Raw genomic sequence first — 14,856 nt, forward strand, 5'->3', positions numbered from 1 at the left:
GTTTGTTCCACCTGAACGCGTCTGACCACAGGTCAGAGAACGCTAAAATGACACACCAAATGTGTTTGATCGATCGCGGAAAAAACGCAGGAAGAAACTTTTTTAGGCTACAGTCCAATGTATGTCTTCCAATGGTGCGACTGCGGTCGGCATCCAAAGATTATCCAACTTGAATAAACACTTGAAGGTAAGGATGACAGCAGTGGGGTAGTCTATGGCGATACGGATATCACTTATTGATATCTACATGGCGCATTGATGTGAATCACACTGCTGCTCTATCATTTGGCTATTTGCGATTTACGGATTGTAGTTGTTGTGGATGGCTGTTCACACATCTAAATGTGTATTTGAACCCAATAATGGTTGAATTCAATACGTTTTTATGCTGCCTATCTAACATTGTTTTTGAAACCAGTGAACAGGCAGTGAAAAATGTGCTCTTGCAACAGCTGCATACTGCGGATCCCAGTCTATGGAATAAAAGTTGGGCTTTTATTTCTCAATCTAATTCATGCTGATAAAAAATTTAATCCATAGGCCTAATGGACATATGCTCTACTGTAATGTCCTGAGTGTTAGCAAGAGCGAGCCGATGTAGGCCTCCTCTCAGGAAAGCCATGCTGCAGGGAGTGGTTACTCTGGTTCCTCTCTTATCAATGAGTCCCTTCCTCTGCCTGACGGCCTCACCAGCCACACCCTGGCTGCCACAGTTCACACACACTGGAGGTGAGGGAACATCTGAGCTTCACACACACACCCATCCAACAGGAATGATTCCACTCCAACATTCACAGCTCTGGAGTATTGACTGTGCTAGACCTGTGAGACAGACAGGCTTCAAATGACTGGTAATAGTGTTAGAATTGGCTATTTGCGATTTACGGATTGTAGTTGTTGTGGATGGCTGTTCACACATCTAAATGTGTATTTGAACCCAATAATGGTTGAATTCAATAAGTTTTTATGCTGCCTATCTATATAAAAAAATAAAAAATCCATAGGCCTAATGGACATATGCTCAAACTCGCACACTTTTGATAAACTTAAAGAGGCAATCTGTAGTTGCTACATCTATTTTTTTACTTAAAAAGTATATATATATATATATATACACTACCGTTCAAAAGTTTGGGGTCATATCGAAATGTCCTTGTTTTTGAAAGAAAAGCACATATTTTGTCCATTAAAATAACATCAAATTGATCAGAAATACAGTGTAAACATTGTTAATGTTGTAAATGACTATTGTAGCAGGAAACTGACAATTTTTAATGGAATAACTACATAGGCGTACAGAGGCCCATTATCAGCAACCATCACTCCGGTGTTCCGATGACACGTTGTGTTAGCAAATCCAAGTTTATAATTTTAAAAGGCTAATTGATTATTAGAAACATTGTTGAAATTATGTTAGCACAACTGAAAACTGTTGAAATTATTAAAGAAGCAATAAAATTGGCCAGAATGCCAGCATCCCGGAGACGCCTCTTCACTGTTGACGTTGAGACTGGTGTTTTGCGGATACTATTTAATGAAGTTGCCAGTTGAGGACTTGAGAGGTGTCTGTTTCTCAAACTAGACACTCTAATGTACTTGTCCTCTTGCTCAGTTGTGCACCGGGGCCTCCCACTCCTCTTTCTATTCTGGTTAGAGCCAGTTTACGCTGATCTGTGAGGGGAGTAGTACAAAGCGTTGTACGAGATCTTCAGTTTCTTGGCAATTTCTCGCATGGAATAGCCTTCAGTTTTCAGAACAAGAATAGACTGACGAGTTTCAGAAGAATGTTCTTTGTTCTGGGCATTTTGAGCCTGTAATCGAACCCACAAATTCTGATGCTCCGGATACTCAACTAGTGTAAAGAAGGCCAGTTTTATTGCTTCTTTAATCAGAACAACAGTTTTCAGCTGTGCTAACATAATTGCAAAAGGGTTTTCTAATGATAAATTAGCTTTTTAAAATGATAAACTTGGATTAGCTAACACAACGTGCCATTGGAACACAGGAGTGATTGTTGGTGATAACGGGCCTCTGTAGATATTCCATTAAAAATCAGCCGTTTCCAGCTACAATAGTCATTTACAACATTCACAATGTCTACACTTTATTTCTGATAAATTTGATGTTATTTTAATGGACAAAAAATGTTTTTTTCTTTCAAAAGCAAGGACATTTCTAAGTGACCCCAAACTTTTGAACGATAGTGTATATACAGCTGAAGTTGGAAGTTTACATACACTTAGGTTGGAGTCATTAAAACTAGTTTTTCAACCACTCCACAAATTTCTTGTTAACAAACTATAGTTTTGGCAAGTCGGTTAGGACATCTATTTTGTGCATGACACAAGTAATTTTTCCAACAATTGTTTACAGACAGATTATTTCACTTATAATTCACTGTTTCACAATTCCAGTGGGTCAGAAGGTTAAGTTGATTGTGCCTTTAAATAGCTTGGAAAATTCCAGAAAATGATGGCATGGCTTTAGAAGCTTCCAATAGGCTAATTGACATCATTTGAGTCAATAGGAGGTGCACCTGTGGATGTATTTCAAGGCCTACCTTCAAACTCAGTGCCTCTTTGCTTGACATCATGGGAAAATCAAAAGAAATCAGCCAAGACCACAGAAAAAGAATTGGAGACCTCCACAAGTCTGGCTCATTCTTGGGACCACGCAGCCGTCATACCGCTCAGGAAGGAGATGCATTCTGTCTCCTGGAGGTGAACGTACTTTGGTGCGAAAGGTGCAAATCAATCCCAGAAAAACAGCAAAGGACCTTGTGAGGATGCAGGAGGAAACAGGTACAAAAGTATCTATATCCACAGTAAAACGAGTCCTATATCGACATAACCTGAAAGGCCGCTCAGCAAGGAAGAAGCCACTGCTCCAAAACCGCCATAAAAAAGCCAGATTATCGTTTGCAACTGCACATGGGGACAAAGATCGTACTTTTTGGAGAAATGTCCTCTGGTCTGATGAAACAAAAATATAACTGTTTGGCCATAATGACCATCGTTATGTTTGGAGGAAAAAGGGGGAGGCTTGCAAGCCGAAGAACACCATCCCAACCGTGAAGCATGGGGGTGGCATCATCATGTTGTGGGGGTGCTTTGCTGCAGGAGGGGCTGCAGGAGGCACTTCACAAAATAGATTGCATCATGAGTATGGACAATTATGTGGATATATTGAAGCAACATCTCAAGACATCAGTCAGGAAGTTAAAGCTTGGTCGCAAATGGGTCTTCCAAAGGGACAATGACCCCAAGCATACTTCCAAAGTAGTGGCAAAATGGCTTAAGGACAACACAAAGCCCTGACCTCAATCCTTAGAAAATTTGTGGGCAGAACTGAAAAAGCGTGTGCGAGCAAAGAGGCCTACAAACCTGACTCAGTTACACCAGATCTGTCAGGAGGAATTTGCCAAAATACACCCAACTTATTGTAGGAAGCTTGTGGAAGGCTACCCAAAAAGTTTGACCCAAGTTAAACAATTTAAAGACAATGCTACCAAATACTAATTGAGTGTATGTAAACTTCTGACCCACTGAGAATGTGATGAAAGAAATCAAATTTAAATAAATCATTCTCTCTACTATTATTCTGACATTTCACATTCTTAAAATAAAGTGGTGATCCTAACTGACCTAAGACAGCGAATTTGTACTAGGATTAAATGTCAGGAATTGTGAAAAACTGAGTTTAATTGTATTTGGCTAAGGTGTATGTAAACTTCCGACTTCAACTGTATACATATCCATTGATTCTTGATAAATATAACTTATACATGTTCAACTGTCACACTCCATGAGAACCCAAAATTTAAGCTTGTTTTTCTCCAATGTTTGTAAACATTGTAGAGGTAAAGAAACAATGTATAGCCTCATAACATGTTAAAACAATACTTTTGATATCATGGATGGCCAGTCCTTGCATCCATAGCTCTGTCTATTAATCTGAGAGTGGTTACATTTGTCCATGCCCATCCCTCAGCTTTTTACCAAAATAGAGGCGGGTGACCGTTTTGTTATTGTTTCATCAGTGGATTTGCCCTTTAAGCAGCTGCATATTATCAAGATATCTAAATGTCACCAACAAAAAGGTGAACAATAGGCCTACAGCAAATGCAGCATATGGCATTCATTTTTCACATGTAAATAGCACTTTTCAGTAGTGCTCAAAGCATGCCATTCCATGAGAGCAGCATTTCTTTTTCAACTCGAATCAATGAGCCCAATCAGTCCTCCATGACAACAAAATCATAAACAATAGAGTAAGGCGCTACAGAGGGTAGTGCGTACTGCCCAGTACATCACTGGGGCCAAGCTTCCTGACATCCAGGACCTACTGTATATACTAGGCGGCGTCAGAGGAATGCCCCAAAAAATTGTCAAGGACTCCAGTCACTCAAGTCATAGACTGTTCTCTCTGCTACCGCATGGCAAGCGGTACCGGAGCTCCAAGTCTAGGACCAAAAGGCTCCTTAACAGCTTCTATCCCCAAGCCATAAGACTGCTGAACAATTAATCAAATGGCCACCCATACTATTTACCTTGACCCCCCCCCCCCCCCCCCACACACACACACTGCTGCAACTTACTTTCGTTTATTTAGCAAATATTTTCTTAACTCTTTCTTGAACTGCATTGATGGTTAAGGGCTTGTAAGTAAGCATTTCACGGTAAGGTCTACACCTGTTGTATTCGGAGCATGTGACAAATAAAATTTGATTTGTTTTGCTTTGAGTAGGGCGGCTAACAGTGGTGGAAAAAGTAACCAATTGTCATACTTAAGTAAAAGTAAAGATACCTTAATAGAAAATTACTCAAGTAAAGGTGAAAGTCACCCAGTAAAGTACTACTTGAGTAAAAGTATATTTGTTTTATATACGTTAGTATCAAAAGTAAATGTAATTGCTAAAATATACTTAAGTATTGAAAGTAAAAGTAAAAGTATAAATCATTTCAAATTCCCTATATTAAACAAACCAGACGGCACCCTTTTCTAGTTTTTATCTATTTACAGATAGCCAGGGGCACACTCCAACACATAATTTACAAACTAAGCATTTGTGTTTCGTGAGTCTGCCAGATCAGAGGCAGTAGCGATGACCAGGGGTGTTCTCTTGATAAGTGTGTGAATTTGACCATTTTCCTGTCCTGCTTGCCATGCAAAATGTACTTTTGGGTGTCAGGGAAAACGTATGGAGTAAAAAGTACATTATTTTCTTTAGGAAAGTAGTGAAGTAAAAGTAAAAGTTGTCAAATATATAAATAGTAAAGTAAAGTACAAATACCCCAAAAAACGACTTAAGTAGTACTTTAAAGTATACTTTACACCACAGCTGGCTATTAAGTCCTATGTTTTGGGTTATGTTCAGGTAAAACAATTTGTTCAATCTATTCTTCCATATTTCCAAGTCCTATTCTTGAAGATCAAGGGGTATAACATTTATTGGAATGACTGGAATTCTGATAGATTTTGGTTTTAATCTAAAGATATAATTTAATCATATTATTATATGTAGTAGAAAGTGATGGGTTAGAAGAAGCCTACATAACCAACCCATAAAGTAAAATTGAACATCCATATATGGCCAGCTATGTAAACTTTAACATTGATTTATCCTGCAATAGATGTCGTTCAATTGGTAACATACATTTTTGTCTTCTTCTAATGCCTCTTAAGGGGAAAGTTATCTAAAAGTAACTGAATGTAATCAGATTACGTTACTGAGTTTGGGTAACCCAAAAGATACATTACTGATTACAATTCGGGACAGTAGTTAATGTGTCGGGGGGCTAGGGTCAGTTTGTTATATCTGGAGGACTTCTCCTGTCTTATCCAGTGTCCTGTGTGAATTTAAGTGTGCTCTCTCTAATTCTCTCCTTCTCTCTCTCTTTCTTTCTCTCCCTCGGAGGACCTGAGCCCTAGGACCATGCGTCAGGACTACCTGGCATGATGACTCCTTGCTGTCCCCAGTCCACCTGGCCTTGCTGCTGCTCCAGTTTCAACTGTTCTGCCTCCGGCTATGGAACCCTGACCTGTTCACCGGACGTGCTAAAAAAGCCAACTGCCATTTACTCCTGAGGTGCTGACTTGCTGCACCCTCGATAACTACTGTGATTATTATTATTTGACCATGCTGGTCATTTATGAACATTTGAACATCTTGGCCATGTTCTGTTTTAATCTCCACCCGGCACAGCCAGAAGAGGACTGACCACCCCTCATAGCCTGGTTCCTCTCTAGGTTTCTTCCTAGGTTTTGGCCTTTCTAGGGAGTTTTTCCTAGCCACCGTGCTTCTACACCTGCATTGCTTGCTGTTTGGGTTTTAGGCTGGGTTTCTGTACAGCACTTTGAGATATCAGCTGATGTACGAAGGGCTATATAAATACATTTGATTTGATTTGAGGTAACTAGTAACTGTAACAGATTACTTTTAGAAAGTAACCTACCCAACCCTGTGTGTATGTGTATGTGTGTACCCCTGGCCATGGGAACAGAGAGGCCTTAACCTCTGGTGCCACACGGACCTGTCTGACGTCACTATGATGGAAACATTGACATGGGCACTGGGCAAACGGCCATTTCGCCTGGAGAAGAGATGTCACAGAAAGTGTGTGCCACCGTTGACATGGCAAGGCCCTGGCCGATCGTTCAGTCATTTACACATGTAATAGGAAGTAAAACTTGGTTAGGTGTAGTATTGAAATGTTTCATCCAAATGTTTACAGCAGAGCCAATGGGAGTTTGAAAGAGTAGTATGGAGCTTTACAAGTCAAATCAATATTACTTATGTTCCCTGCTGCTTATTTAGTTGCAAAAATGTTCATGTTGCTCCTCCATTAAATTAATACTCAATTCTTAAAAATGTTGGTGCAGGACCAGGTTTTCTGTAGACAAACATGCAGTGAGAGAACATACATACAGAGAGAATTTGTTTGCATATTTCATTATAGTGCGGCGCACAATCGGTCCAGCGTCGTCCGGGTTTGGCCGGTGTAGGCCGTCATTGTAAATAATAATTTGTTCTTAACTGACTTGCCTAGTAAAATAAAAGTTACTTTTTTTAAAAATCTCTGAAACAATTAACTGTGAGACATTTTCAGTTTCACCTCCATTATCCATACCTGTCAGATAGATACCTGGGTGACCTGGAGCCGCTGTGTGTGTGTGTATGTGTGTGTGTGTGTACCTGTGGGTGTGCCTGTGCATGTGTGTGCCCTCCCCTCATATGACTGTGCCCTCACCTCCATCCATTCAATAACCAGGAAAGGGCTTAACAGGGTAAATGCTTCCAGAGAGATCACTCCTTACTGGGTCATCTCTGACCAATGCCCCCTCTCCCCCCCCCCCTCTATTAGTCTGTTATTGTTCTGAGGAGGGCGGGTTCTCCTGGGCTAGAACTGACGGTGTCCGCTTGTCTCTTCTCCAAACACAGTCACCAACACCATTGAAACCAGCCCCAGATAAGACAAGACATTTCAACAGCTGGTAATGTGAACGTGTTATACTGTTTCTTCTGTAAGTAGCCTCGATCCCAAGACCATCTGATCCAGAGTTCTAGTTCTGTGCCCAGCTTAAAATCCCACCACTAGGACCCTGTCCATTATGCATATCATGCTTTTCCCTGTGTTTCTCAGGAATATTCATGAGCCTTAGAACACCAGCCTCAATTCTAGCTAACGGTGAGAGGCTGTTGAACCTGAATTAGTTTCACCACTGAATTCAGGGGGTTTGGGGCGTAGGCAGTGAGACCAGGTTGGTGAAAAGTGAAACAGTGTGTCTGTGTGTGAGAACAGTAAAGTAGACGGTGTAATGAACGCACTTGATTCGGATTGCAGTGCAGCCGCTCTAGTTTGTTATTCTGTTTCTACACTGAACATGAGGGCAGGAACCTATTGCATGAGGAAATATCAGTGAGTCGACATTTTATTTGCCCCCAAAATCTGATGCAGTGTAAATGCCATATAACTGCTGATAAGCTAGGACAGAAGCGCAACATAAATATTCTTCCTCTGAAAATAGTATTCACAAGCCTGTTATCCAATGTCTAATGCCATCTAGGAAATTAATTTACCACTTTTGATGAGAAAAACTGTTCAATATGTTAGTGTTTAATTGTTGCTTTATTCAATGTGAACACATTTATACAAACAAATACATAAATATGAGCACCCCTCCCCCTCACACACAGACAGAGTAAACAGGGGGACAACTGACATTCCAATGTGATAACAGCATACATAACAATTTTTTTTTAACGCTTCCTTCGAAGCAATATCAACATTTCACTTCTTTAAGTATCATAATAAACCTCATACAAAAATCTGATGCAAGTTCTAAGGTCAGAAAACAGACCAATAAAGTGCCTTTATTTGACTGTCTATCAACATGGAAGTCCATGGGTGCGTTCCAGGTACACAAACTCTGCACAAGTCTGAGATCTGATCAGATCTTTATATCTGCGGAACTATTTAATGTCTTAGGAACCACATCAACATGATATAACAATCCTATAAACTGCAAGGACCTAAGTAGAATGAGTATCTGGAACGCTCCCAAAGTTTTAGGTAGATAGCGAAGGGCTAAATCTACAGATTCAGCCCTACTTCGCCATCTACCTGAAAGTCTTAGGCAGGTACTAGGATTGGATCTGACAGAAGCCTGACACTTGGAGTACAGGGTCCAGATCAGACAGCTAGCCAAGCCAGGAAGGAATATTCAGGGTATGCTGAGCCAACAGCATGTCAAGTCAACAGAATTACACAAGACAACCACCCTGCCTGACAGCCGTTTTTACCCCTACCTCCCACCTAACCCAAATGATAGTCACATTAAATAGCCTAAGTGCTGTAGATTCTTATCATGTATCACTGATGAAACAATAAGGTTGTTACATATCGTTTAAAAACATCCATCTCTGTATTCTCTTCTCAGTGAATCATCAAGCTTATGCTAAACTCGTCTATCTAGACCCTCTCGACTTCCATTGAGCAACATGGAGACAGAATACTGACTGATTGTAAGACTAACTTTGAGGTCACACTAACAAGTCACTGACTGCAACTTGATTGTCCTTTGTGTTTTCCACATGTAATCTCATTGTCAACAAAGGCTTTGGTAAACCGATCATTTCAATGTGTTTTCATGCTTCAAACTGATTGAAAAGCAGGCTACATACATTTGTAACACTTGAGAGTATAGACAGAACACAATCAAGTGTATATATTTGACTTCTGACACTTCAACAGTGTTTTGATTGTTTTGTCTCTGTGTGCCTCATGGTATAGAATAACACTTCGTTTAAACATACATCAGTGTCCACTGTCCTGTGATGCTGTGCCAGCCAAGATAGTTGCCATCCAAAGTCCATGAAAATCTATTCCATCAGTTCCTGTGAGGACAGAGTGACAACAGCCCTGAACAGACTTAGTCCCATTCCATATGACTAATACAACTCAGCCAACAGACAGGCAGGCAAGCAGCTGACCCATCACTGAGAGCTCCACGAGACACTGAGCATAATGGGTACTGTAGTACATCATGCTACAGTCAACACCACGTGTCCTGCTCATGGTTAACACCACAACAGATGAGTCCCCATCCACCACCATTGTTAGCTTAAGTCCTTGTGTAGCTCCAACAAGATGGCGGTTGTGTGTGCGCGACTCTTCAGATCATCTCTTCTTCTGTTGAGCTTTCTGTGTCTTCTTCCGTTTGTTGATCATGGCGTGGAGCTTCTCCAGACCTTCCTGTAGCCCCTCCCCTATGATAGCGCAGGCGGGCTGCAGGTGCCAGGGCGTTCCATTACCCAGCTCCCCTAGCGCCAGAGAGCGCTCCATCTCGTGAAGCGGCAGAGAGTTCCTCAGGTCCTGCTTGTTGGCCACCACTAGAACCGGCACCCCTTGATTCTCCGCTAACCTCGTGATCTTATGGAGCTCCGTCTTGGCTTCCTCTAGGCGCTCGATGTCGACGGAATCCACCACGAACACAATGCCGTCAGCACACCGCGTGTACGAGCGCCACAGGGGGCGGAGCTTCTCCTGACCGCCCACGTCCCAGAAGTGGAACGCCGCTTTCCGCCAGGACTTTCCACCTGCGCTCAGGGATACTTTGATCTTCTCTGTGTTGAATCCCTTAGTGGGGACCGTGTTCACAAACTCATTGAAGCGAAGGCGGTAGAGGACAGTGGTCTTCCCGGCGCAGTCCAGACCCAGGATGACAATATGGAGGGCCTGGAAGGACGGAAGGCTGGGGAAGATCTGGTCTGATAATCCATTCCCCATCTTGTTATTCACGTTTTGAGGGAGACAGGGGAGTGTCGTGCTGGTGCTGCGTCAACAAATAATCACAAGGCTTCTCATTCCCTTCAGAGGGGGCTGTGCTGCAGCATTCACCTGGAAATAAAGGAGAGAGGATACAATGTAAGCAGCTGTGAAAATCACTCCACAACCAACAAGAACAGCAGTCTACTGCTTTATAATTGGAGGGGCTTTAAACTGTACGTGAATATAGCCTAGGCCTATACAGACTCTTTATTCTCTTTCTCATTGTAAGTGAATATACTCACTCTCCCCCCTCTTTCTTATTCTTACGCCTTTACATCTTTAATATTTCGGGACATAGGAGATGAATGAGAGGAGACTATTTGCACATGTAGCGTATTGATTAGCGCTCGCAGCTCGGTCGATTTCACACGCTAATTCTCATTCATAGGCAGTAGGCTATCGACATTGAATGACAAGTACGCCGGCGCGCTCCCAACCAAAATCCTATTTGAACTGTCTTCGGGTTGATGATCATTGCTGTTAGCACAAGAGCGTGGAATGGCATTATTCTGCCAAATCCTAAATTGAGAGAATTATCTATGAATTATCTAGGCTACACAAGACTGACTTGCTGGTCATCAAGAAGCTGTTACACGGCAACATCAGCCTACTACCACTAATTGTAAAACAAATGGCTTGACAAGCAGACAGGTGTTATGCCAACAAGTGCTATGAAAAAAAACTATGAATCGAATGCTCTGATATATTAGCAGGCTATTGCTAGTTTGCTACTCAATCATCTTGCACTCAATAACAGGCAGTCTAGGTAGACACCAATGCAAGCTGTCATGAAAAACTGCAGACGATGGGTTGGGTATAGGCTAATTTATTCCACATATTGTACTGTGCATAATCTCTATGCATGGACAAATATATATACTTTGTATACTGCACACCTACCTTTGTGATGTAGACATATGGACTTTCCAAAACATGAAAGCGAAATCGTTGCAGGGATTCCTGTATGATCTCCTCTCTCTTGCTCACTATCACGACCACACGACTACTGACAGATAAAAGTAGACTGACTCCCTCTCTATTCCATTCCCGCACCCCGGGTTCAACCCAGAATATTTCTAGTGCGAGCTCTGGTTGGTTAACGTCCCAGCGCGCTCCGTTTTCTCCTTGTCCGATTGGTGGAACGTTTTCTCCTTGTACGATTGGTGGAGAGCCGTGCCTGTCTCTTATCTGGAACTCATCTATAGGCTACACGTGTGGCTGGTGATAGATTTAGCTCATTTTTCACTTTCAAGTTTCTTTGATTGCAACAAACGTCACGAATATGAAGAATATGAAGATCTAGATATATTTGTTTAAAGATGTGTTCTGCCTAACTTTATATTTTTAAATGTATGACGATTATTATTTTTTTTTTAAATAATTAGATCCGAATATCTGTGCAATGTGCGAAAAAAATCAATCATGCAAGATCATAGAGCAGGGTGATTTCCTTTATTTAAGGAGGAGAGGACCATCAATAACACATTTACTGTGGTTTGGGTGGTCTCTCAGATCTGGTCTGATTTCTTAGCGGTTTCAATAGTTCTATCTGAAATTAGGCTCCTCAGACACCAGACATTGGAATGGCGGGAAATTGACCTTTGAAATGAGAATGCAGTGAAATACAACAGGTCACACACTGGTTGAATCAACATTGTTTCCACATAATTTGACGTTGAACCGACGTGGAATAGATGTTGAATTGACGTATGTGTCCAGTAGGATGGTACACTCAATTTACTAGTGAAACTGATATCCCCCATTGGAAATCCTATGTCCCTCTTTCAATATCGCAAAGTGAGCAAAAGGGACGTTTTCAAGTTCCAGAATATTGTCAGATATGAATTACAAGTTAATTTGATAGGCTATCCACACTAGGGGTCGCCTGATATGAAAATGGGGTCATAGGAGAATTTTTTTAATCCGGAGAAAAAAAATACATATATGATAATATCGTCCTTATATCTCAAAATCATTGTAATGTGGTTAACCTTAAAAATCTTAATTAGAATTATTAAAATCTAAAAGATAAAATTCAACTAGAGTGCACCCACAGATCATGGAAAAAAGGCCGCACTTGACCACTGCACTTAGCCATTCCCATGGTGAATGTCTAGGCCCGCTACGCTATGAAACCATACACGATTACAGAGACTTTGATATTACCGCCTGCAATTGACATGGTGAAAATCGCCAAAGTCAGATAACGCTGTTTAAACGAAGAATTTATGCAATCAAGAGGAAACTCCCCAGCACACAGTGCATTCGGAAAGTAATGAGACCCCTTCACTTTTCCCACATTTTGTTACGTTACAGCCTTATTCTAAAATGTATTACATAGTTTTTTCCCTCATCAGTCTACACACAATACCCCATAATGTCAAAGCAAAAACAGTTTTTTTGAAAGTCTTGCAAATTAAAATAAATAAACTGAAATATCATATTTACATAAGTATTCAGACCCTTTACACAGTACTTTGTTGAAGCACCTTTGGCAGCGATTACAGCCTTGAGTCTTCTTGGTTATGATGCTACAAGCTTGGCACGCCTGCATTTGGGGAGTTTCTCCCGTTCTTCTCTGCAGATCCTCACAAGCTTTGTCAGGTTGGATGGGGAGCGTCACTGCACAGCTATTTCCAGGTCTCTCCAGAGATGTTCGATCAGGTTCAAGTCCGGGCTCTGGTTGGGCCACTCAAGGACATTCAGAGACTTGTCCCGAAGCCACTCTTGCATTGTCTTGGCTGTGTAATTAGGGCTGTTGTCCTGTTGGAAGGTGAACCTTCACCCCAGTCTGAGGTCCGGAGCGCTCTGGAGCAGGTTTTCATCAAGGATCTCTCTGTACTTTGCTCAGTTCATCTTTGCCTCGATCCTGACTAGTCTCCTTGTCCCTGCTGCTGAAAATCATCCCCACAGCATGATGCTTCCACCACCATGCTTCACGTAGGGATGGTGACAGGTTTCCTCCAGACATGATGCTTGGCATTCAGGCCAAAGAGTTCAAATCATGTCCAATCAATTGAATTTACCACAGGCGGATTCCAATCCAGTTATAGAAACATCTCAAGGATGATCAATGGAAACAGGATGCACCTGAGCTCAATATAGAGGTTCATAGCATAGCGTCTGAATACTTATGTAAATAAGGTTTTTCTGTTTTCTGTTTTTAATACATTTCTAAACATTTCTAAAAACCTGTTTTCACTTATGTCATTATGGGGTATTGTGTGTAGATTGCTGAGGAAATTGTTTTATTGAATCAGTTTTAGAATAAGGCTGAAACATAACACAACATGGAAAAAGTCAAGGGGTCTGAATACTTTCCGAAGGCACTGCAGCAGGTAACTTAGATTGGAAACTACATCAAACCACATCCATTGCGATCACGCCTGTTCACAAAACTATGTGGAGATATGGGATCAGAGCATGACAATGTTTTATTTCATACAGAGGCTTGGTGGTTATTGAGGGGGTTTTTCGCGTTGAGAGAGGAAATGTTGTCATTCACAATGGATTTAATGTGTCTCCTTGCCTATGTAAGAGACATTTTGGTAAACTGAACACAAGCATGCAGGAGGAATAGAAAAACGTTCTACAGATGAGTGACCAAATCAGTGGATTCAGAGGATAGAACTATTTAGAGCAATGAACCGGAGCAACTCTTTTCTAGGGAGTTTTTCCTAGCCACCGTGCTTCTATACCTGCATTGCTTGCTGTTTGGGGTTTTTAGGCTCAGTTTCTGTACAGCACTTTGTGACATCAGCTGATGTAAGAAGGGCTTTATAAATAAATTTGATTTATTTATTTAGAGTCTTTCAAAAGCAAACCATGCTCTCATCTGCATTAAAACCAACTATCGACCCAGGTTGGATGTGTCAGCAGGGATGAGCACAGTCTGAGCTTGACCACTGTTGACCAAGCCCCCTGACTATGAGAAGCTCCAACGCGACATTCATCAAGCACATTAGTGGTGGTGAGGTTAGAGACATTATATGTCAGACTAATTTGCAATTGACTGTCATAGCCTCCCATTAAAAGTATGCTATGGTGAGTTGAGAAGACAATCAGAAATGCTGTTAGAATGTTTTTCAATTGTCTGCCACAGAGCCAAATAAGAAAAGTTAACATTGGCTGTTATAATTACATAATTTTTTCACACGGTTGGGGTCACAAGAATTTTCAGATATCAAAATGGTGTTGTGGGCCAAAAAATGTTGGGAACCCCTGGGTTAGACTTTTAGCCTCGAAATTACCAGACTGATTATCAAATCATTCACATAAACTCGCGAGGCTAGGCTAGATTTGAGAAGAACTTCAGAAATGTGAAATTAGAAGAAAAACTCTCAGCAGGCTTTACGCATTTTCTATCATTAAAAAAAATAAAAAAATACAGCAAATAGCAACATTCATTTCCAGACAGTTATAGAAGTCCAAATGTCAAGACCTGCATTGAAATTAACATAATATATCATATATTTTTGGTTTTCATCTTTGTAACGAGAAAAAAACTAAACAACAAACTAAACAA

At 41.1% G+C, this 14,856-nt stretch overlaps 1 protein-coding gene across 1 annotated transcript; it reads right to left on the minus strand.

Annotated features, from left to right (window-relative positions):
• Nucleotides 1-8,109: 8,109 nt before the first annotated feature.
• Nucleotides 8,110-11,356, minus strand: LOC120026992 (ADP-ribosylation factor-like protein 4A). The gene is made up of 2 exons (XM_038971826.1): nucleotides 11,232-11,356; nucleotides 8,110-10,400 (listed from the first exon to the last, which is right to left on the minus strand). Exon 2 carries the CDS (start codon nucleotides 10,287-10,289, stop codon nucleotides 9,681-9,683), a length of 609 nt encoding a protein of 202 aa, XP_038827754.1. The 5' UTR covers nucleotides 10,290-10,400; nucleotides 11,232-11,356; the 3' UTR covers nucleotides 8,110-9,680.
• Between the last annotated feature and the right edge of the window lie 3,500 nt (nucleotides 11,357-14,856).

The sequence above is a fragment of the Salvelinus namaycush genome, chromosome 32, assembly GCF_016432855.1.
Source record: "Salvelinus namaycush isolate Seneca chromosome 32, SaNama_1.0, whole genome shotgun sequence".
NCBI lineage: Eukaryota > Metazoa > Chordata > Actinopteri > Salmoniformes > Salmonidae > Salvelinus > Salvelinus namaycush.

What these genes read in the sequence shown, in the direction of transcription:
- LOC120026992 (XM_038971826.1), bottom strand. Translation starts at nt 10,289, where the DNA reads ATGGGGAATGGATTATCAGACCAGATCTTCCCCAGCCTTCCGTCCTTC.